Below are 24,510 nucleotides of genomic sequence, written 5' to 3'. Positions count from 1 at the left end.
CATTCAAAAAAACACAGTCCTATGCTCTAATATCAATTTCTCAAAATTGCTCCCTGTACTCCCCTGCGTCTGAACGCAGCCCAAGAGTTGGAAAAAGGAAGGATACTCATGTTGATGTGAAATATGTTCAGTGCCTCAGGCATGAAGGAACATGTAGAGTCAGACAGATACAGTTTTGTTATGTTCAAGTCCTTGCAACATGGAATTCTTGCAAAACACAGACTCTGTTAGGTCCCATGTATCCGATGGTCCAACAAACCAGACACTGCACATGTGAGCCCTTCGATAGCTCAGTTGGTAGAGCGGAGGACTGTAGGTGTATGGGAACAGGAATCCTTAGGTCGCTGGTTCAACTCCGGCTCGGAGGAGATTTTACAATACCTTCTGTCTGTTCTGATTGAACGCAGCTAAAAACGAAAAAATTGATTGCAATGGCGTGTAATACCATTTCATAGTATAGCTGTACTCCTTTGAGTGATCAGTTGGAAAAGCAAAGACTTCTCTGTGTTTTGGAAGAAGACATGTTTCCTCCCACTTTACTTTAGTTTTCAGTCAGAAAGTAGGGCCAAGTCCTTAGGTCAAAAAAGACTGATCTACATTAAAGGTCGCTGACATTAAACTCCCACCGTCCTACAATCAAGTATACATTTGAGGGACACTGTAGGTGTATGGGAAATATCAAAACAGCTTCCTGTACTCCCTTTGACTTGATAAGGTGAAGGGTTCTAAGTCAGTAGCTATAGGTGCCCATGCAGTGTAACACACAGCGAACATAAGACATGTTCCAGACAGGTTAGGACAATTTTCAGAGAAAAAGTTGGGTGCAATCCCATGGTCCAACAGCGTTGGATCTACCAACAGTAAGGTAAGTGACATTCAAAAAAACACAGTCCTATGCTCTAATATCAATTTCTCAAAATTGCTCCCTGTACTCCCCTGCGTCTGAACGCAGCCCAAGAGTTGGAAAAAGGAAGGATACTCATGTTGATGTGAAATATGTTCAGTGCCTCAGGCATGAAGGAACATGTAGAGTCAGACAGATACAGTTTTGTTATGTTCAAGTCCTTGCAACATGGAATTCTTGCAAAACACAGACTCTGTTAGGTCCCATGTATCCGATGGTCCAACAAACCAGACACTGCACATGTGAGCCCTTCGATAGCTCAGTTGGTAGAGCGGAGGACTGTAGGTGTATGGGAACAGGAATCCTTAGGTCGCTGGTTCAACTCCGGCTCGGAGGAGATTTTACAATACCTTCTGTCTGTTCTGATTGAACGCAGCTAAAAACGAAAAAATTGATTGCAATGGCGTGTAATACCATTTCATAGTATAGCTGTACTCCTTTGAGTGATCAGTTGGAAAAGCAAAGACTTCTCTGTGTGTTGGAAGAAGACATGTTTCCTCCCACTTTACTCTAGTTTTCAGTCAGAAAGTAGGGCCAAGTCCTTAGGTCAAAAAAGACTGATCTACATTAAAGGTCGCTGACATTAAACTCCCACCGTCCTACAATCAAGTATACATTTGAGGGACACTGTAGGTGTATGGGAAATATCAAAACAGCTTCCTGTACTCCCTTTGACTTGATAAGGTGAAGGGTTCTAAGTCAGTGCCCATGCAGTGTAACACACAGCGAACATAAGACATGTTCCAGACAGGTTAGGACAATTTTCAGAGAAAAAGTTGGGTGCAATCCCATGGTCCAACAGCGTTGGATCTACCAACAGTAAGGTAAGTGACATTCAAAAAAAACACAGTCCTATGCTCTAGTATCAATTTCTCAAAATTGCTCCCTGTACTCCCCTGCGTCTGAACGCAGCCCAAGAGTTGGAAAAAGGAAGGATACTCATGTTGATGTGAAATATGTTCAGTGCCTCAGGCATGAAGGAACATGTAGAGTCAGACAGATACAGTTTTGTTATGTTCAAGTCCTTGCAACATGGAATTCTTGCAAAACACAGACTCTGTTAGGTCCCATGTATCCGATGGTCCAACAAACCAGACACTGCACATGTGCTCCCTTCGATAGCTCAGTTGGTAGAGCGGAGGACTGTAGGTGTATGGGAACAGGAATCCTTAGGTCGCTGGTTCAACTCCGGCTCGGAGGAGATTTTACAATACCTTCTGTCTGTTCTGATTGAACGCAGCTAAAAACGAAAAAATTGATTGCAATGGCGTGTAATACCATTTCATAGTATAGCTGTACTCCTTTGAGTGATCAGTTGGAAAAGCAAAGACTTCTCTGTGTGTTGGAAGAAGACATGTTTCCTCCCACTTTACTCTAGTTTTCAGTCAGAAAGTAGGGCCAAGTCCTTAGGTCAAAAAAGACTGATCTACATTAAAGGTCGCTGACATTAAACTCCCACCGTCCTACAATCAAGTATACATTTGAGGGACACTGTAGGTGTATGGGAAATATCAAAACAGCTTCCTGTACTCCCTTTGACTTGATAAGGTGAAGGGTTCTAAGTCAGTAGCTATAGGTGCCCATGCAGTGTAACACACAGCGAACATAAGACATGTTCCAGACAGGTTAGGACAATTTTCAGAGAAAAAGTTGGGTGCAATCCCATGGTCCAACAGCGTTGGATCTACCAACAGTAAGGTAAGTGACATTCAAAAAAGCACAGTCCTATGCTCTAGTATCAATTTTTCAAATTTGCTCCCTTGTACTCCCAGTATTAAGGTAAGTGACATAAAAAAAACAAAAATAAAAAACACAGTACTATGCTCTATTATCAATTTCTGTACAATGGAGAAGTCAAAATTGTTAGCTTTACTCCCCTGGGTCTGAATGCAGCCCAAGAGTTGAAAAATAGAAGGATACTCATGTTGATATGGATAATGTTCAGTGCCTTAGGCATGAAGGAACATGGCATAAATTACACCATTTCTTTATGTATAAAGAAAGCAAAACTGTTAAAAGTACCACATTTTTCCTCCTCCTGCTCATGCTGAATATTTGAAATTTACCTCTGTAACAAGGCCTACGTCCTTCAAGACCGATTAGTATAGACTGGTAAGTAAAAACTAGACACCCATGTCCTAAAATGGGAACATGGTTATGATGAAAATTTCTTTTTGATCAGCGGTAGTGGACATCAATGACAGTTGTGTCACTGTCATCTGATGGGATCTTCCCTGTTTTCTCTGTATTATTGTAGAGGGTTTACCTTCCAATATAAAGCAGCTTGAGGCAAATGTTGTTAAAAATTAAATCTACTAATCTATCCATGATAAATGACAAGCAAACAAGGACGCTACTTTTTCAAGTCAACTGGCACAGGTCAGTCTTTCCAAAATACCACAAAGACAAATTTCTGATAATTCTACATTTTTATTAAAGTATGTATAAAATTCAAATACCATGGCCCCCTATCCTACCCCAACATGGTTTTGTCACTGTATACACATAAATTAAGCAATCTAGTAGAACTAAAATACTAATTTACATTATTTCACAAAGTAATCTGTATTTTTATGTATACAAAAAATTTGACATAACAGAGAGATAACAAGTCAGTTATATGTCTGGAATTGTCATGTAACAAACTGCAATGGTGTTGAGTAACAAACCAAATAAAAAATTTAAATCATAAAAACTGAAACATTTTGACTCTAATGTCAAACTGTCCTCATATTTCATTCCAGGCTGTGCTACTAAACTTTAAAACAACTGTTATTTAAGTTACAGTGTTTAATTCACAGCATTTTCTTCATTTTACGACACTCTCCACGATGTCTAGAGTACTTTGCATTTCGGAGCAGTAGAATATAGAGCATGTAACCTTCTGTTTGTTGTACTGTGGACTGTTTAAACCGATGACCCATCAGGTATGCTTACGGGAGATGTGAGCAGGGGAACCAGCAGTAAGAGTAATAGGATCAGTATATGTGGGGGAAGTGGTGTAGCATGGTGGGTTGTCAAGTTCAGATGGAGATCCAATACTGTTGCTGGAGGAGTCATCTGTGGAAGGATCCTGCAAAACACAGTGACATGAGCCCAACTTCACTCTCCAAAAGTAATATTTTACTTTTATTAAATTTCATTGTGGCTATTTGTGTAGATGGCTCTCAGATTACCTAATAGCGAAACTCACTGGTTTCGGTTTACTGAGCTTAGCCTGTGAGACTGATAAGGTGCTATTAAATGACCAAAAAGACTTTGATAGCTTGGTTTTGAAGTATATGCAGCTAATGAGACAGTTTATAATGAGCACCTTATAGCTGGTCTGTCTGTCCATGCAGCTATTAAACTGGCTAGCCTTGAGTTTTATAAACATTCCTTAGTACTTTTTTTGCCAGAACATAATGTTGCATGTATTCCTTGTAGTGACTTGTGGGTTTTATGCCTAAAGATTATGCAACAGAAGACAAAATTTGTTAGATGATAGTTTCAGATTGCTTCAGATTTGTTGTGGTGTTATTCACGACTCACAGAATGTAACAAAATAAGACCGTTAATGAAAAGTGTTACCTTTTGCTGGAGGATATAAAGTGAAGTTACTGCATTTATCCCATTGTGCTGTGGCATTTTTGGAAGCACACAATCTGTGATGAAGTAAAATAAATAAATAAATAAATTAGTATTCAAATTTATTATTATTTGAATACAAATTCACACTTCGTTTTCACATTTCATAACTGTCGTCACAGCTATACTTTACCTGTGTGATTGATTGGTGTTTGGTGAGAGCGGTTATAAAACCTGGAGAGGTGCTTTCTAGGGGGCTGTCTTGGTCTGTGTAGACAAAATATTTGATCAGTTTTGTGATACTTGGCATTGAATTCAATTATTTAATAGCCAGTCTTACTTTTTAGAAGGTGTCCAGCAGGCACATATAGTCACCAAGGTGATCAAAAGAAAGATGCCTCCAGTAGAAAGGATGATATAAAGGGAACTTCTTTCTGTTTAGAATGTACAAGATTACAATTAATGAACAACACAGGCACTGACAAAACAAAATGTGCAACTAGAGCGAATGGTATAACACACAGTATTCCTTCTCTTTATGCCCATGTGACACACATATACCTTCTGGGTCTGCTTTTCACTATTTTTGTACTGTTTGTACCAGCCTTTCACATCACTATCACATTATCATTGATGAGCAATGTATATGTTGTCAACCCTGCTTAAACTTGATCTTTTAACAACAGTCAACTGTGGCCAACTGTGGTTTTTTTTATATTACTTTCCCGCTCCTCCAGAGATCTGAGTCATGAGATGTTACTTACTTACTGAGCTGTGTCTTTGACGACCTGCTCCATGCCTCATGTGTCTGCTGTGAATGGCAGATACGCAATGCATTATGCAGGTCTTTCAAAGACACCTTTCTTTGGCTTTCAAAAACCTCAGACTTTTCCTCCATCCCTACCAGAAGGCAGACATTTGTAATTTCTGAGAGAAATCTGTCAAAAGATTTAGGGAAAATTTAGTAATGTAGAAAAGCATCCTCTCTGATCAACTGAAGGAACTATTTTCTTTACTTTATGTAGACCTGCTGTGTTCTTACAGCTGCATAGTTATATAAGTTATGTCACCCTCAGGACAGCCTGAACCAGTCTTTCAAATGAGCTATTAAACTGTTAACGGAACAAAAACTAAACACCTGAAATTATACTACTGAATTTAATATTTTAGGCAGTGCACTGCAATACTTAGTAGTCAAAATCACCACCTTTATTAAATTGTGCAATTATTTACAGGCCTTGAGATGAAACTTGTTTTGAACTGAGGCTATAAAAATAAAACTGAATTCAACTGAAATCTGCTGCCCATGTCTCTGTGTCTACCATGATGTTTTTAACCCTTGTTGACATTGCAATAACTAACTAAGGCAGTGTTACTTACTGTATACAGTCAGTCTAATTGGCAGACTTGTCATATTTCCCACCGGATTCTCCACTGTGCAGCTGTAGACATCATCATCTGCCATCAACACCCGCTTGATGGTCAAAAGCTTCTGATCAGGAGAAAACACGAACCTTGTCTCATTGGTCAGGAGTTTTCCACCTTTGAACCACCTGTATGTAGTCCTGGTTCCATTGTCATGAGAGCAGTTGAGGACAACATTTTCGCTAAGCTCCAGTAATGATGAAGACTCCATGTTGATATAAGGCCTGGATATAGATTCTGGATACAAGAGACAGTAGATACAATAGTTCTGGATATGTTAGCAGATAAAAACAATAAACATGCTTCTGTCCTTTTTTGAAGTCGTTTCTTTCTTGTAGTCTTTACACATGCAAGAAACACTGAAGGAACTTTTGAAATAAATTATGCCAAGAATATTAGTTTTTTTTTTTCTACAGGGTGGGCCATTTATATGGATACACCGTAATAAAATGGGAATGGTTGGTGATATTAAAGTCCTGTTTGTGGCACATTAGTATATGAGAGGGGGCAAACTCCTCAAGATGGGTGGTGACCAGGGGGGCCATTTAGAAGTCGGCCATCTTGGATACAACTTTTGTTTTTTCAATAGGAAGAGGGCCATGTGACACATCAAACTTATTGGTAATGTCACAAGAAAAACAATGGTGTGCTTGGTTTCAAGAAGTCAGTCTATTACTTATAATTTCTCAGGGAATAACTTCTATCATAACATCAGACAATATATTAATCTTCTCCTTTTGCATGGTCCCTTTAGGGGTCGCCACAGCTTCACACTATCCCTTGCTATCCACTAAAGGCACAAATCTTCTTTGTGGTCTAAAGTTGCCTCCTGCCTGGTAACTTTAATATCCTTTGTGTAATATATCCACTATCCCTCATTTTGCACATGTTCAAACCACCTCAGCCTTGCCTCTTCAACGTTGTCTGCAAACTGTTCAACCTGAGCTGATGTGAATGTCTCTGCTGGCCACACCTATACTCACTATTATATATTTGTTTTATATACACAGATAAAAGGTTTGGTGTGCATTCATTTAGTTTGGTTGACCTCTCCATTCCTGTTATCTTCACCTTTTACTGTGAGATAAATTAAGTCTTTTATCAGTTTATATAAGTGTTTTCCAAAACCTGACTAGAACTATCCATCCCATCCATCCATCTTCATCCGCTTTATCCGGGGCCGGGTCGCAGGGGCAGCAGCCTAAGCAGAGAAGCCCAGACCTCCCTCTCCCCAGCCACCTCCTCCAGCTTATCCGGGGGAACACCAAGGCGTTCCCAGGCCAGCCGAGAGATATAATCTCTCCAGCGTGTCCTGGGTCTTCCCCGGGGCCTCCTCCCGGTGGGACATGCCCGGAACACCAACCCCAGGAGGTGCCCAGGAGGCATCCTTGTCAGCCCGAACCACCTCAGCTGGCTCCTTTCGATGTGGAGCAGCAGCTGCTCTACTCTGAGCCCCTCCCGGATGGCCAAACTTCTCACCCTATCTCTAAGGGAGAGGCCAGCCACCGTTCGGAGGAAGCTCATTTCCCCCGCTTGTATTCGCGATCTTGTTCTTTCGGTCACTACCCACAGCTCGTGGCCATAGGTGAGGGTAGGGACGTAGATCGACCGGTAAATTGAGAGCTTCGCTTTTACACTCAGCTCCCTCTTCACCACGACGGACCGATGCAGCATCCGCATCATTGCAGCCACCGCACCAATCCGGCTGTCGATCTCCGGCTCCCTTCTCCCATCACTCGCGAACAAAACCCCGAGATACTTGAACTCCTCCACTTGGGGCAGGAACTCATCCCCGAAAAGGGTGGGCACTCCACCCTTTTCCGGCTGAGAACCATGGCCTCAGATTTGGAGGTGCTAATCCTCATTCCCGCTGCTTCACACTCGGCTGCAAACCATTCCAGTGCGAGCTGGAGGCCCTCACCCGATGAAGCCAACAGAACCACATCATCTGCGAAAAGCAGAGATGAGATTCTGAGGCCACCAAAGTGAAAGCCCTCCGCCACTTGGCTGCGCCTAGAAATCCTGTCCATAGAAATTATGAACAGAATCTGTGACAAAGGGCAGCCCTGGCGGAGCCCATCACCCACCGGGAACGAGTCCGACTTATTGCCGGCAATGCGAACCTAGCTCTTGCAACAGTTGTATAGGGATCGAATGGCCCATAGCAATGGGCCAGACACCCCATACTCCCGCAGCACCTCCCACAGGACACCCCGAGGAATACGGTCGAATGCCTTCTCCAAGTCCACAAAACACATGTAGACTGGTTGGGCAAACTCCCATGCACCCTCAAGTATCCTTGAGAGGATAAAGCGCTGGTCCGTGTTCCGCGACCAGGACGAAAACCGCATTGTTCCTCCTGTATCCGAGGTTCGACTAGCGGACGAACTCTCCTTTCCAGCACCCTGGCATAGACTTTCCCAGGGAGGCTGAGGAGCGTGATCCCCCTGTAGTTGAAACACACCCTCCGGTCCCCCTTCTTAAAGATGGGGACCACCACCCCGGTCTGCCAGTCCAGGGGTACTGCCCCTGATCTCCATGCAACATTGTAGAGGCGTGTCAACCAGGACAGCCCTACAACGTCCAGAGCCTTCAGTAACTCGGGGCGGACCTCATCAACACCAGGGGCTCTGCCACCAAGAAGTTGTTTAACTGCCTCAGTGACCTCGCCTCTGGAACTATTTATTTATTTTGTTTATGCCAGTGGTTTGCATTCCATTTAAATTCAACAAGCAAAACAGCACTTGCTGCTCATGCCAGCTCAAACTATTGTGGAAAAAGTTTGAGCTGGCATGAGCATTTGCATGCTCATCTCAAATAATATCGATGAAAAAGTCTCAACAAAATGTCTCAACAGAGCCTAAAAAGTAAAGGAAAAATAAAGTTAAAGTTAATTATTGTTCCATAAATTTATGCTAATAAAAATTAGATGATTTACATCTGTGTGCTTGTCTGCTAACAGCCGACATATCAGTACAGCCAAATAATTCATGGAGTGACTTCATGAGATTCCCAGCATTCTTTCAGCCACCTACAACTTGAACAGTAGCCCAATCAGGCAAAGAGAAAAACATGTGAATGTGTAAGGACTTTAAAACTGTCTGGAAAGAAAGCTGATTACAAAGCGTGAACAGTGCAGTACAGTTTAATAAAATCTTTTGCATTGTGGGATAAAATGTTTGCAGAAGCGCCTGAGTGTTTGAGTACGTCTGAAACACACAATGATTCAGAAACCTGAACTCAGAGCAAGACTAATGGTGTGCAATATGAACAAAGAGCCACAAAGACTCATAGGCAGCATAGCAGGAGGAAAGAAAGATAAATATGAGTGTTAAATTATAGTTCAGCAGGTTTAGCTCCAAATTTTCATGCTGAACAGTTCACTAATGGCTTTTTTTACAGTCTAGGTAAGTGTTTTGAATCATCATGGTTTAAACTTATAGTTCAGACAATAAACACATCTCTCTATATATATTAAAACTGATAGTATTGCATTCTGCAACAGCAGACAAGGGTTAATAAAATGTGCTTTTACACCTGAAAACATTACAGAATTGTACAAATGGACATGTCCTCCTACCATCCACAGTGAGTGTGATGCTGCCCTCTCCTGGAAAGGTATCATCTGTGATGGAGATCTCTACGTCATATGTTCCATCATCAGCAAATCTGAGGTTGTGGAGAAGCAGAGTCCCATTCCCAAATACCAGGATACGATCCCGGTACTCGGGCCTCAGCGTCCCAATGATGTCCGTTCCAATCGACTGGACAACCGTGACAGATTTTTCCCTTTTAAGTAGCCACTTGATAACTGGCAGGTCTAAGCTGAAACTATCATAGCGGACTGACAGAAGGGCCTCCCCTCCTAATTTACCTCTAATGAGAGTATTTGGGATAGTCATATTCACTGCCAACACTCCACCTGCACAGAAACAAAGAAGAAAGGTCCATGAGAAGTTTCTTTTCCATTTTAAACAAATTCTAGTATCAGTTAACTTTTACAGAGTTTTAAGATGACTGGCTTTTTGGGGAGCCAGATTTTGGGGAACAATGTTTTTCCATCAAATATTCCTAATGCACTTTACAACAACTACACTGGCATGAAAAATAGCATCATGCAGCTCTACACCAATAACTGTAGAAAACAGTCATTGCTCTACACCAACACTCTCCACCATTAATTAGAGGCGCCTACACCCAGATGATCAGAACTCAATCAGCAACTCTGAAAAAAGGTAAAACTTTTTCATCTTGAAAAATCTTTTTTTATAATAATATTTTTTTTCTACTAAGTATACTTAATAAACTGGTAACTGAATACAGAAATGTTGTGTAGGCTACTTTAAAATCATCCCACTCCACTATTTCATAGCCAATCTCAACAGTGAATACTTTAAATTCTCTAAACACTTCAAAGACTGCAAGAGTTTCTTGTTAGTTTTAGGTCATCTTCTTAAGAGAACAAATTTTGAATGATTAGGTTTATCTGGGCAGCATTATCAGCAGTTTAAGTTAGTTGAACAACAACTAATCATGTAAAACATCACAAAACAGATTATGTGACTGCGCTTGTTGCCACACCTCTGTAACTGGTCCTGTAGTTTCCTCTGTTGCAACTGCAAGCAGCGCAACCTGTAAATGGGCTCCTCCCAAATAAAGACTGGAGGTTGCATAACTGGTATGATATTCTAGTCAAAACTAGATGTGAGAATCTTTCTAATGTTTGATGCTTTTCAAATATTTCAGTGAAGGTTTTTGCTTCAACATGTAATTTTTAGACTTCTTTCTTTATGCTATTCTTTTGTCTGCTTACTTCCCTTGGCTGCCCTTCTTTAGCTTGGTGGTTGAGATACTGTTGCCTCCTAACTTTTCCCAGTGAGTTATTTATATGACCCTGAATTCATATCTACAGCAATGTAAGGTTGACCTTACAACATAAAATACTACAAGACTGTTTTGTGATTTGGTTGTATAAGATTAAAATTCTATTTAAAGTTTAAGATTTTTTGTGGCTACTTTACATTTGTACCATAAAAAGAAAAAAAATTGTTTTTAGTGTTTTTGTACTTAAAATGTCTTTTTAAAATAGTTGAAGTTATTTTTCTGCTGCCGTGAGTTTCCTGAATTTTACTGATTAAAATAAAGATAATGAAGCTTTAAGTTGAAAATCTTAGAAATATGGTACCAGATTCTTGCTCTGGATGGCATTACCTTGTCCCCCAGTAACACTGTGAGGAACCTTCATAATTCATTTGACCATAATATGTCCTTCAATGCACATATTAAACAAATATGTAGGACTGCTTTCTTCCATTTGAGCAACATCTCTAAAATTAGAAACATCCTGTCTCAGAGTGACGCTGAAAAACTAGTTCATGCATTACTTCTAGGCTGGACTGTTGCAATTCTTTATTATCAGGATTTCCTAAAAACTCCCTGAAAAGCCTTCAGTTAATCTAAAATGCTGCAGCAAGAGCACTGACAGGGACTGGAAAGAGAGAGCATATTTCTCCTGTATTGGCTTCCCTTCAATGGCTTCCTGTTAAATCCAGAATTGAATTCAAAATCCTGCTCCTCACATACAAGGTCTTAAATAATCAGGCCCCATCTTATCTTAATGACCTTGTAGTACCATATCACCCCATTAGAGCACTTCGCTCTCACACTGCAGGCTTACTTGTTGTTCCTAGAGTATTTAAAAGTAGAATGAGAGGCAGAGCCTTCAGTTTTCAGGCCCCTCTTCTATGGAAGTAGCTTCCAGTTTGGATTCGGGAGACAGACAGTATCTCTACTTTCAAGATTAGGCTTAAAACGTTCCTTTTTGGTAAAGCATATAGTTAGGGCTGGATCAAGTGACCCTTATGCTGCAGGTGTAGGCTGCTGGGGGATTCCCATGATGCATTGAGTTTTTCCTCTTCAGTCACCTTTTTCACTCACTATGTGTTAATAGACCTCTCTGCTGATATTAATCTCTGGCTCTGTCTTCCACAGCATGTCTTTTATCCTGTCTTCCTTCTCTCACCCCAACCGGTCGTAGCAGATGGCCGCCCCTCCCTGAGCCTGGTTCTGCCAGAGGTTTCTTCCTGTTAAAAGGGAGTTTTTCCTTCCCACTGTCGTCAAAGTGCTTGCTAATAGGGGTCATATGATTGTTGGGTTTTTCTCTGTATGTATTATTGTAGGGTCTACCTCACACTATAAAGCGCCTTGAGGCAACTGTTGTGATTTGGCGCTATATAAATAAATTAGGGTCAATTCAATGTTAACTAAAAAAAAAAATGATACTCTTGAGATAAGAAATGTTCTGAAGCAAATGCACGAACCTAGAAAAAGTAAGTAGAAAATTAACACACAAGAATAGCGAGGCTATGCATAATCTTAAAATATAAGTTTATATTATATCTATGAATCAGACTGAGTTATCTTAACTTTTTACACTCTATGCTGAAAAATGTAAATTCTGCAAACTATAAATATGTAATATTCATATAACCAGCAGTATTTAAAGAGGAAGTGCTGCAACTGGACAGTCCTGAAAGCCTAGTGACTTTTTTTTTAAGACATAAAAACCCTTAATACACCTTCCAGCTTGACAAAGTTGATAATGAATGTATTGTTTACAATTGGAAAGCTTTAATGATTTAAAAGTAACTACACACCCATCCGTTTTTGAATATTATACCTATCTGAATAGAATAAGGGCCCAACTAATCTACTGCCAATGAAGAATTTGTGCACAATTAAATAATTTATATAAATATATTATAATTTATCAGTATTTTAACTTTGGGAAGTGATACAGTGGTTAGATGAAGACCAAATACTTTATCATTGTGGGAAAGCGGGCACTGCACCCCGTCACTGTTGTATACTGGAAGCCTTTGCATGACAGATCTATATTACCATGGTGATGGCTTTTAGACTTTGGGATGGGCCAGCATGAACCAACAAAAGTGAGGATTGTTTGTTGAAATTTCCTTCTTGGCAGTTCATGAAAAGAGCAATGGGAGCAATCCAGACACCACGCTAGCTCTGCAGAAACAGAGCAGCTCAGTAACTCTGTTGCTAACCACAACAATGGCAGGACAGTGATGACACCCAGCCACAGCTGAAAACAGCTGAAAACACTGGCTCTAGTCTGTGAGCCCTTATTAATTAGAAGAATGGGCACAAAACACCCCCAGAACCTCATGTAATTAAATTTAAATATATATTCTCTGAAGCCGTACTTTTTGTAATACCATTGAAACTTTAAAATAGGCAAAATGTTGCAAAAATGATCAGAAACTAGTGATCATACCGTATTTCTCAATACTATATCTAATTAGATCAAAGTATGCAACCGTATCTGGAGCTGTTGTTGCCATTTCCATCCACGTCACAGCTGGCAATTATAAAAACTCCACCTGCCCCTATAATTCAGTTATTCTGAAAATGTTTGTTAATTTGCAAAATCTACTAGAAGCATCTGTTCATTTAATGACTTGGTGATGCAATAACATGAAAAATGACATTTAAAAAGAAGCAAATTTCAGTTTTCTAAAGATTTGCAAATTTCAGCAGTACATGTAGACAAATGTACTGCTACACATTGTTTTATGCACAAATCCTAATAATCTAGTACATTAATATATAGACTTGTACTAGGCAAGTATTTGCTCATCTGGAGAATAAGTTTGAAGCACCCATATAAAAGAAGGTAACATACCTGAATTGCAGAAACCAAAACACACAAGCAAAAAAATCTGGTAAATTATTTTGTTTTTCAATGGAGCACCCTTCTCTTCCTTCATCTTGGGTCTCAAGCTTTGTTTTCCTCCCAGACGAGCAGCATGATTTGTGCTTCTGGGTTGGACGGAGGACACAGTCATTCATTCAGGCTCTGCTGGAACTGAGTACATGTTGTTCACAAAAGCCACTGTAGAAAGAGGACAAAAGCGTGTGTGTGTGTGTGTGTGTATATAGATGGGTCTACATTTTTATTGGGAAAAACTAAATTTCATATCAACAATGCTTCACTGTGGTGAGATTTCAGTGTTCATAAATTAACAAAATACAAACATTGAGATTAGGCATCCTGGACCAAACATTTATCACTGACAAAGCACCCAATGTGTAGCCTAGACAATTTTATCCATTGTAATCTGCTTCCATCTAAACTTTTAAAGACAATGCACATATAATCTACAATCATACTAACATACACTATTTTTAGACAGAAAGATACCAGTGGTTTAAAAGAGAAGTAAATAAATAAACAGAGGTGCTTTCTATTTTATGAGAAAATGCTGCATTGTGTAAAACCCTGAAACTCCTTTTCCAGTCATAGTCACATTAGTCATGTGTTACAACCTGTGTGGGGGCCAGGACATGGCCACAAGAAGGCAACCACTTCTTGACCATGTCAACCACTGAGAAAACCCATAGTTGCGTTTATTACTCAAAAATAAATAAATAAAAATTAAAAATCCTGAACAAATAAACTGGTTTTTCGGTTCAGTTCAGTGCAGCACCATCTGCTGGCTTGAGTGTTTAAGTTTTAGATAAAGGGTGACCCAGTGTCCATGTGTTTGTGTATGATTGATATTCCTTGGTTTTGTATCAGTTGGTTGTTGTGTTTATGTTACTGTTCCGTCCCTATTGGACTGTGTTTTGGGGTTAAAAGAATATTTAGTTTAGGTTCTCTGAGTGGTTTATGTTAGGTTGTTTAGTTCCTTGCTGTTAGTGATCTAATTTTTTTTTTACCTCCCTAAGTGTCTACTCAGGTGTTGTGTTTTGTGAGTCTTGTCTCTGTTTCATTCCTCCAGTCCCAAGTGTTAAGCTTACATGTCTTGAGTTCAGCCTGTGTGTTTCCTGTCTTACTTTGATAATCCCTGTCCTTTGTCAGCATGTTCTGCTTTGCTTCCTTGATCTCGTTATGTGTAATTAGTTGTTTCTGTTTCTCACTCCCTTGTTACCACCTGTGTATTTAAGCCCTTTTCCCCCCTCTGCTTGTTGCTGGTCCACCTGTGTATAATTCTTTGAGTCATCGTGTTCTAGCTGCAGGTTTGTTTAGCTAGCTTTCCCAATTTAGGTTTTTCTAAGTTTCTGTCCTTGCCATTTCCACTTCTGTTTGAATTGTCACCATTTGAAAATAAAAGTTAACTCGCAGTAAAGCCAGTGCCAGCACTTGGATCCTTCTCTTGTAACTCCACACATCTGTTGCTGAAGCTGTGACAAAGGGTGGGTAATTGTATGATCATTAGTTTCATTGCTTTGTGTTTTCTTTCATTATCTTGTATTCTCTTTTTTTCCCCCCTCATTGTGCTTTAACAGTTGCAATATAGCATACTGATTACATTGGTGGGCCCAAGGAGAAATCTTTTTACTTTTGCAGTGGCTTAAACCACTTAGAGTCACAATGTCATTATCTTTGAGCAGTTTAAGTTCACCTATTCACACCTTTGTGTTCTAATCATCTGTACAATGGCCATCTACATCAATTATTCATGTGTACGTTAAGCCTCCAACTGATTGTTTAAAAACATGGAACTCAAAGCTGAGTCTTACACTCAAGAGAGTTTTAAAAAGTCATTAAAATGAAGATAATACTTGAATATTACATTGTGATAAATGGAAAATCTTTAATATATTGTTTAAGAAGCTTGGAAAGAAAAGCGTCTGGACTTTAAGTTGCTCAAAGATGTTTCACCTCTCATCCAAGACTTTTGCAGTGGCTTAAACCACTTAAAGTCACTCGTTAATATTGTAATCTATTTGGAATAAAATGATGTAATACATAGTGGAAACTAAAATCAACCATTGGAATTTAAAAATTACCAATAGATAATTAAAAACAGTTATCACTACATAGAGCCTGAAGACATTACAATAGTCAGTCAGGCAACCTAAAAAGACATTAAAAGAAACCAACCTGAAACTTTTAAATTCAATCATCATGATCAAAAGGCATTGCATAAAAGCCTCACCCTGCTCCAATTCCCTGAAAAGGATTACGGTAAATGTGAACAGAGCCCTGTAATCACTCATGCTAATGAGCCACCTGACTAATCAGGTAGGCTGATTAGTCGCTAGCAATGCAGACAATGGCTACAGGTCACTATAAATTCAGGGTCATCTGTAGTCTGCCTTTCTTTCAACAAACAGCACAATGGCACCACAGAACACATCAGTCAAGCTCTGCAAGGCAACCAAAAGGAAGGCCAGTTCTGAACAGGCCTTCAGCAAAAGGACAAGGCTGTCAGAGTCTGTGACAAGCAGGGGAGTTGGCGAGGGGCCTTTGGACTACAAGGAGAATGATCCAACTTCATCCTCGGTGAACACTGGCAGAGGTATGCTTGAAATTCTGAATCCCTCAAACCACATTGTGTGCTTAATTTAACACTCATTAAATACTTAATCTTAGATATTCCCTTGTGTTAGAGTTCAGGTAACACTGGTACCATATTACCATAGTCCTTTCTCACACGTTATGAAACCAAATTGGTTCTTGATTGTGTCCGTTCAGCTGAATTTGAAGCCAGATACATCCAGGAGCATCAACTTGGTGAAGGAGGGTTTGGATCAGTGTTTGCTGGCTATCGTAAAGCAGACAATTTACCGGTAAGGATCGTTACATGTTTTTCCATGAACAGAATGCAAACTATATCATCCTGAAGCGCTAACCAAAATCCTGTTTGTTTCTTGTAGGTGGCCATAAAACACATTCCAAAAAACAAGATTTTTTGGGAAAACAAGGCAAGTGAGCAACACCAGTTACTACTCTGATCCATCACTGAAATAACTGATGTTTATTTATGAGTTTGAGTTTCTGTAATGCTCCAATCTTTTGATTTGGTGGTGATGCAGGCTGAGGATGGGAAGTGTCTTTCAGTGGAGGTGGCCATTATGTTGAAACTCCAGGATGGAAAAACTGGACAGCTGCTGAACTCGACATCTGTGTCCTTGCTGGATTGGTACAATCTACAGGAGGAGCAAATTCTGGTGCTTGAGCAACCAATCCCTGCACAGGACCTCCTTCAGTTCATTGAAGTCAATGGAGGTTGTGTAAAGGAGGGCGTGGCCAAGGTAAGATGATTGGGGGTCTTTATAAGTGTGTATTAAACATTTCTATTGCTGATACTAAATTGCCTGTAACCTTTCACCATTTCTACATTTGAAGGCCTCAGACAAAATTTACCTATAATTCAGCTATGCTGAGGAGGAGAATTAAATTTATTCACCTCCTGAGCACCTAAACAAAGTGTGGAATTGGCAACATGTCCTGCAGTTTTCATTTTGGTCATGTAAATGCCATCTTTATACAAGTAATTATAGTAATAGGACTGCCTTGTGGGGATGGCAGTATGGCACTTTGAACTAGCAATGCATAGAAAACCCCCAATTCTCACACAGCATGTTTATTTGCCTCTTTCAGATCATACTGAAACAGCTGGTCGCTGGAGCATTGGCGTTTGAGGACAAGAACATCTTTCACCGTGATATTAAGGTGGAAAATGTTCTAATAGAGACTGGCTCAGATGTTCCACGTGTTTGGCTGATTGACTTTGGCCTTAGCTGTTTTGTGCAGGAAGACTCTTTCAAAGTGTTCTATGGTACGTTGTCCTGCTTCAGCCTACCTATTTGTTTACCAGTTTACCCATTTGCTTTAATCCTTTTCTTAATGAGGTCTCATTCCTGTATTTTGCAGGCACAGTTGCTCACGCTCCTCCTGAGTGGTACAGCTATTGCAGCTACAGTGCTGGTCCTACAACAGTGTGGCAGCTGGGAGTGCTACTTTATGAAAGCCTCCACAGAAAACAGTTTGAGACCCAAGAGTTTATCAGGCACAAACTAAAGATCAGCAACAGGCTCTCAAAAAGTAAGAAACACACTCTTGCATGATGAACTGTCAGCACAGGTCTGGTGTAGTTCACCTTCTTAAATCACTGTAGATCTCACCACATTTCCTTTGGTTGCTCCTCAGATTGCCGTCATTTCTTGAGAACTTGTCTAAATAAAGTTCCTGAGCAACGTCCCACTCTGAAGCAACTCTATCAGCACCCGTGGCTCTCAAACTGAAATGGTAACGCACACACACGATAATATTGAACAGAGTTATTAATTTTTGGCTTTCTGTTAAGGTGATGTGTAATATAAGCTAGACAGTCTCTTATGTTCTTTCCCCACATTTCTGTGACCATCAGGTAAAATGGGTACAGAGTGGTGCATTCGATTCACCCGCGGCACTGGTTCTGCTACAGTGTGCAGAGGACTGAATACAATCACCAGATGGAGTACAGCGAGCAGAGAAGGCCCAGAGTCTGGAGAAAAGGTTTGGGCTAATAGATTGCACCAGTTCATGTTTTTGATTTCTCCAGTGCCTTCAACACAATCCAGCCCACAGTGCTAAGGGGGAAGCTGCAGGGAGTGAGAGTGGACCATCTGTTGTCCACATGGATTGTTAACTACCTTACTAGTAGACCCCAGTATGTGGGACTGCGTGTCTGAGGTGGTAGTCTGTTACACAGGGGTCCCACAAGGAACAGTACTTGCCCCATTTCTCTTCACTGCGGACTTCGGTTATAACACAGACACTTGCCATCTCCAGAGGTTCTCAGACGACACCGCCATTGTGGGTCGGGTGTCAAAGGGAAACTAACTGGAATACAGGGAGTCATTAATGATGTTCTCAGCTGGTGTGAACAGAACCATCTTTGCATTAAGCCAGCAAGACAAATCATAGCCTAACCTAAAGACAAAAATAAGAAATCATCCGACTTAGTCGTGTAAACTTAAGCAGATCTCTATTGATACCTCCACCCCAATTAGACTCTGCTTTCTGATGTGAAGATGGAGTTTTTGTTTGCCTTCCACAGGTTTCATACTGGCCTATTTGTCTTAATTGCTTGTGTAAGGAGAAACTACTAAGGGGAAAAAAAAAAAAAAAAAAAAAAAAAAAACCCATATCTGTGCTTTTTACACCTATGTTCCACATGTCTTGCTGATTGACATCGTCCGAGCAGTTTTGTGCAGCTTCCATAGCATGATGCGTTAACTGGTATTTTACCAATTTCCCTCTCTGTTGCCCTTATGGGTAGAGCCATTGTGGAACTGAGTGCAGCAGGTACTTTGATAGAAGAGATTCTAGTTCCAAATTACTTTATATTCTTGGAGAGATACGATTGACCAATTTGTCAGATTTTAGGTCAAGTCATTTGTAACAGTTTAAAGTCTCAACTTTGACACACCACCATCACTTACGGCTATGACTGGACACAAGCACTCCTGATACAACTGTGGTCAAATCAGATTTAGAATTTATCAGAGTGCCATCTGTTGTCAGAAAGTGACATTGCAGGTAACTGTCAGTATGGGACATTTAAGGTAAAGTAAAGGGACAAACCAATTTTGCTCATTATACAGGATCTCCTGCTAAAACCGAAGAGTTGACAACCTTCGAAACAGCCCAGCATGCCTCTCTTGCACCACCATTTCAGCATGAATAAACTGTCCAGATTTCTAGAAATGAGAGCTGCTCCATCCAAAGTAGGATGCCATCTCTCCTAACAAGACTAGGTTCCCCAATCTATAAAGGCCATGTCTTTTTAGACACCACTCAGACTGCAATATGAGAACATTCAACTAAACATGTCACTCCTGGTCTTATTTGGGAGGGGACAAAAAACAAAAACAAAACCACGAAAGTCCAACAGCGTTTGGCAATGTCACACTTAGATTCAATATTAAATTTGGTGAATTCCAAATGACATAACCAGGTGTCATTACTGCAGCTACAAGCAGTGTCTGCAATGCAGACAATGGCTACAGGTCACTATAAATTCAGGGTCATCTGTAGTCTGCCTTTCTTTCAACAAACAGCACAATGGCACCACAGAACACATCAGCCAAGCTCTGCAAGGCAACCAAAAGGAAGGCCAGTTCTGAACATGCCTTCAGCAAAAGGACAAGGCTGTCAGAGTCTGTGACAAGCAGGGGAGTTGGCGAGGGGCCTTTGGACTACAAGGAGAATGATCCAACTTCATCCTCGGTGAACACTGGCAGAGGTATGCTTGAAATTCTGAATCCCTCAAACCACATTGTGTGCTTAATTTAACACTCATTAAATACTTAATCTTAGATATTCCCTTGTGTTAGAGTTCAGGTAACACTGGTACCATATTACCATAGTCCTTTCTCACACGTTATGAAACCAAATTGGTTCTTGATTGTGTCCGTTCAGCTGAATTTGAAGCCAGATACATCCAGGAGCATCAACTTGGTGAAGGAGGGTTTGGATCAGTGTTTGCTGGCTATCATAAAGCAGACAATTTACCGGTAAGGATCGTTACATGTTTTTCATGAACAGAATGCAAACTATATCATCCTGAAGCGCTAACCAAAATCCTGTTTGTTTCTTGTAGGTGGCCATAAAACACATTCCAAAAAACAAGATTTTCCTGGGAAAACAAGGCAAGTCAGCAACACCAGTTACTACTACTCTGATTCATCACTGAAGTTTGAGTTTGAGTAAAGCTCATCCTGTCTTGATTTGGTGGTGATACAGGCTGAGGATGGAAAGTGTCTTTCAGTGGAGGTGGCCATTATGTTGGAAACTATCAGAAAAAAATAAAATTGCAAAAACAAAACCCCCCAAAACAGTTTTATATATCACCCTGGGTCACTTATGTGAAAAGGGAAAGACCATCTTTGAATCAAGGAGGGTGCCTAAGGGTACATCTGTCAACATCTTACAATGCTGTGGTTGCAGCCATTTTAACTCTCATGCTACTCATGGCCACTGATCAATGGTATTTGATCAATGTCATGACAGTTTGCATGTTAATGATCAAGGAGTTGACCTCTCAGCCCATTGTTCATTTAGTGGGCTAGTTGTGCAAATGTACCGTTTATAAGGTTGGGGAAGCCTTCAGTCAGCTGAGACTAAAGGAGTCACTTATATGAGTGAAGAAACATTTCTCTCACTGAGAACACCCGTCCAGATGAACAGAATCAACCTTTTGAGAGTCATAAGTGAACAAGTGGACTTGTATTGAATGTAAGCCTTTCCCTTCACCTATCCCTGCCAGCTGAGCTAGAGGCTGTTGTTTGACTTCCATAGGTTTCACACATTTTCAAACTTAACAAAAATAAATACTAATATCACCTTAGTGGGCAAGTCTTTGGATCAGTGTTTTGATTTGCATGCATGCTTATAATTTGATTCTTTAGTTTATAAAAAAAAAAAAAATTGTAGGGATTATTAAAATATTCATTCCATCCTGATAATGGAGAAAATGAAATGCCCATCGTCATCATACGACGTTTATTCTATGTCTCTCGAACCTGGGACCAGGCCAGGAGACAACTGAAGAACTGTTTCTTATACATTCTTATATATTTAGGTTATTTATCATATCTATCGCATTAACCTTAGGATTTCTCTTTTCTATTTTGTATTGTAGACTGCAACCATGTACACATTTCTGCAGGTCATATTTTGCTGACAATACCTCATTTTGCGAGACACTTACTTAATACGCTCCTCACAATCAGTAAATGGCAACATAGACGCCACTAATAAACCATTTTATGCGCCCCCTAGAGCAGGCGTTAACTCCTGGTATGAAAATGCTAGAACAGCTGCTCGTGATTTAGGAAACAGTAACTGTTATGTCTGTTCAAAGGGTAATCCAGAACAGGTTATAGTAAAATACCCCATATCCGGTTTCCCCCTCACTGAGGGACTAGAGAAAATCGGCGGAGATAATGCTCTCCTTAAAGACACTTTACAGTTACACACACACACACACACACCTAACTAGAGCAATCCCTAACGGTTATTGGTTGTGCAATAATACTCTCAGATTAGCCTTACCTGTTAATTGGACCGGTACCTGTGGTCTAGTAACTTTAGCCCAAGAACTACTAATACAACAAACCTCTGATCTGCCTGTATCCAGCAGACGTACAAAACGCTCCGCTTACTCACATAACGTTTACATAGATGCTATAGGAGTTCCACGCTGGATACCAAAGGAATTAAAGGCACAAGGAGAAATATCAGCAGGGTTTGCCTCAATACTACCGTGGATACAGGTAAACAAAAATGTAGCCTGGATCAATTATGTTTATTACCATCAGCAAAGACATACCAATCTGACCAATACGGCCCTTAAAACCCTAGGAGAACAGATGTCTGCTACCTCTTTAATGACCATGCAAAATAGAATGGCCTTAGACATGCTGTTAGCTGAGAAGGGAGGTGTTTGCGCGATGTATGCTGTACTTTCATTCCCAATAATACCGCCCCTAACGGTTCATTCACACAAGCTATGAATAGACTTGAAGCATTGCAGATAGAACTAAGAGCCAATGCAGGTCACGGTCAGTGGCTAGACAAGTGGCTACAGGACACATTTGGAAAATGGAAGGAACTAATTGTAGCCTTTGTAACCGTTGCAGCAGGCATTATTTTGTTTTTGATGATTATTGTCTGTTGTGTGATACCATGTATACGCTCTCAGAATTTTTGATATTAAGCTTGCTCGAAGGACCAGTTACATTTATGATTTGTTTTATGTTTATGATTTGTCTTTAGATTATGTTATTACATTCTGTCTTTATACTATGTTATCATTTTATGATAAAAGGAGAGAACTGTTGTGATATTTTGATACCATGGTAGCATTTACAGGATATTGTTTTATAGTGATATTATACAGGAAAACTGTTACTCAATAAGGCCCATTTACTAGTTTTTTTCTCTTTCTCTGTGACCCAAGAATTAATGTGTAAGAATCACAGGCTGGTACCTCAAGGTCGAAAATACCACAGAGATCACTTCCTTACTCCCATCCTCCCTTCTTTATCTCTTAGAAAAGGGTTTGTTAAAGGCCAGGTGGTTTGTTTCAGAATTCACTAATGAAAGAACTCTGTATTCTATGTCTAGGAGTGTATTTCGCTGGGATAATCATAAATTGTAGCTGAACTGATAAACTATACAAAGGATACTTCTTTGCTCAGAGGGCAGGAAGACGCTTCCTTATTTGGTTTGTACCAGTTTGAACTGAGAATCTGCTGACACACGAACCTTTTTCCTCTATATAAACTGTTATATGATGAATAAACCTTTGAGTTGGTTTGGGAAGGCAACCTGAAGCAGTCTGTGTTTCCTTGTTCTCCCAAGCTACTCCCGACGTCGTAACTAACCTGCTGAACGGCATACCTGAGTGTTACTTTGAATAATTTTGAATCTTATAGGGTAAAGACAAAACTCTGCTTATAGGTGCCCACGCCTCGGAGGAAAACCCGATCCACGGATGACCCGGGACGGAGATTTCTTTCACTCTTCTTATTGTAACTATCACCACATGATTAATAAAGTATTCTGTTCAAATGCAGGTTAAACAAAGCTAGCCTTAGAGAACAGCAGTGATCCATGATGTGCAATTTAATTAGAGCTCTCCCACTGACTGCTTACCAAGAAACTTACTAATCTCAACCCTAGTCTTCATGCAGTTACTTGCAGTGGGTATTTATGCACTGAAAACCACAAGAGTGAGAAAGGCAACTGTATAAACAGCAACCCCCTCGAGTCTAGGGATGTGCCCCCGAGACAACTGCTCTGACCACTTTCACTGCAACACTACCAAGAGTTTATGAATGAATCCCAAAGGAGAAACATTCCTTCATCCTACCAGGGAAAGCTCCAATTCCTGCCTGTGCACACCAGACAATCAATGCCATCACTGTGGTATTAAAATCACCAAGTCTTAAATTAAGGGAAGAGGCAGAGATTAGGTAGGGTTGCTTTTTTTGCCTTCTAAGATCAGCATTGTTTTTAGGAAATATAGAAGGATGGTGAGCAACATAGAAGTTGCTTTGAATCACGTTAACATCTCAAAGAATAAAAATCCCTCTCAATTTCTTATTAATTGCCCCTTATAATTTTAACAGCAGTGTTAGTTGAAACAGCACCAATATTTGCCACTTAGCAAGCTCAGAGGGTAAATGAACGTTTACCCTCAATTTTAATAGTCCAGAAATGTTTTAGAAAGATTTCCAAACGTCACTCCAAACAAATATATTGCAGAAGGATTCGTAAGACTTCTCAACACACTGACGTTAAGTGAAAGCAAGAAATAGACATTTTAAGATTAGCTAACAGATTAGCTAACACTTAACTTCAAATTAAAGGGAGAAACTCTTTCTAAATGCCTTTGTATGGACTCTGTTTGCATTTGTACTTTGGGAAATCATTAAAAAAGCTAGTTGGTGAAGCTAAGATACTGTTAAGCTACTATTACAATAGATGTTTAAGTCCTCAATTTTTTCTAGAAATAACATACACAGAGACGGATAACTAAGTCATTAAAACCACTTAACTCTTCCTGGGTTCAGTATTTCCCCAAGGGTTAGAGCGTCAATGGACTCCCAAAACAGTGGAATCAGGATGCAACTAGAACACTTCTCCCAAAATTAAAAGTAAAATAGGCTGCAGCTTGCTTGGCTGAGGCACACACTACACTCACCAGCTTCCTCACTCCAGAACAATACATGCCTGTTCACTGAGCTCCTTTAAATACTTTCAGGCTCTCCCTCCCACAGGTGCAGTCACTTACCGTTCTACAATGCAG

General features: G+C 40.2%; 1 protein-coding gene and 1 pseudogene across 2 annotated transcripts; one reads left to right on the top strand and one right to left on the bottom strand.

Annotated features, from left to right (window-relative positions):
- Positions 1-3,325: 3,325 nt before the first annotated feature.
- Positions 3,326-15,780, bottom strand: hepacamb (hepatic and glial cell adhesion molecule b). The gene is given in 8 exon segments (XM_082549758.1): positions 3,326-3,977; positions 4,475-4,548; positions 4,665-4,738; positions 4,812-4,905; positions 5,852-6,133; positions 9,477-9,818; positions 13,602-13,697; positions 13,700-15,780. Coding segments are annotated over 8 exon segments (1,140 nt in total). The 5' UTR covers positions 13,728-15,780; the 3' UTR covers positions 3,326-3,827.
- A 34-nt stretch (positions 15,781-15,814) lies between these two features.
- LOC309716129 (serine/threonine-protein kinase pim-1-like) lies at positions 15,815-20,457 on the top strand (annotated as a pseudogene). The gene is made up of 6 exons (XR_014280696.1): positions 15,815-16,224; positions 16,401-16,495; positions 16,583-16,630; positions 16,742-16,960; positions 17,310-17,753; positions 17,859-20,457. The product of XR_014280696.1 is annotated as a serine/threonine-protein kinase pim-1-like (transcript).
- The last annotated feature ends 4,053 nt before the right edge of the window (positions 20,458-24,510 follow it).

Source organism: Aulonocara stuartgranti (assembly GCF_965226115.1).
Source record: "Aulonocara stuartgranti genome assembly, chromosome: 10".
NCBI classification, from domain to species: Eukaryota; Metazoa; Chordata; class Actinopteri; order Cichliformes; family Cichlidae; genus Aulonocara; species Aulonocara stuartgranti.
This window is presented reverse-complemented; position numbering and strand designations above follow the sequence as displayed.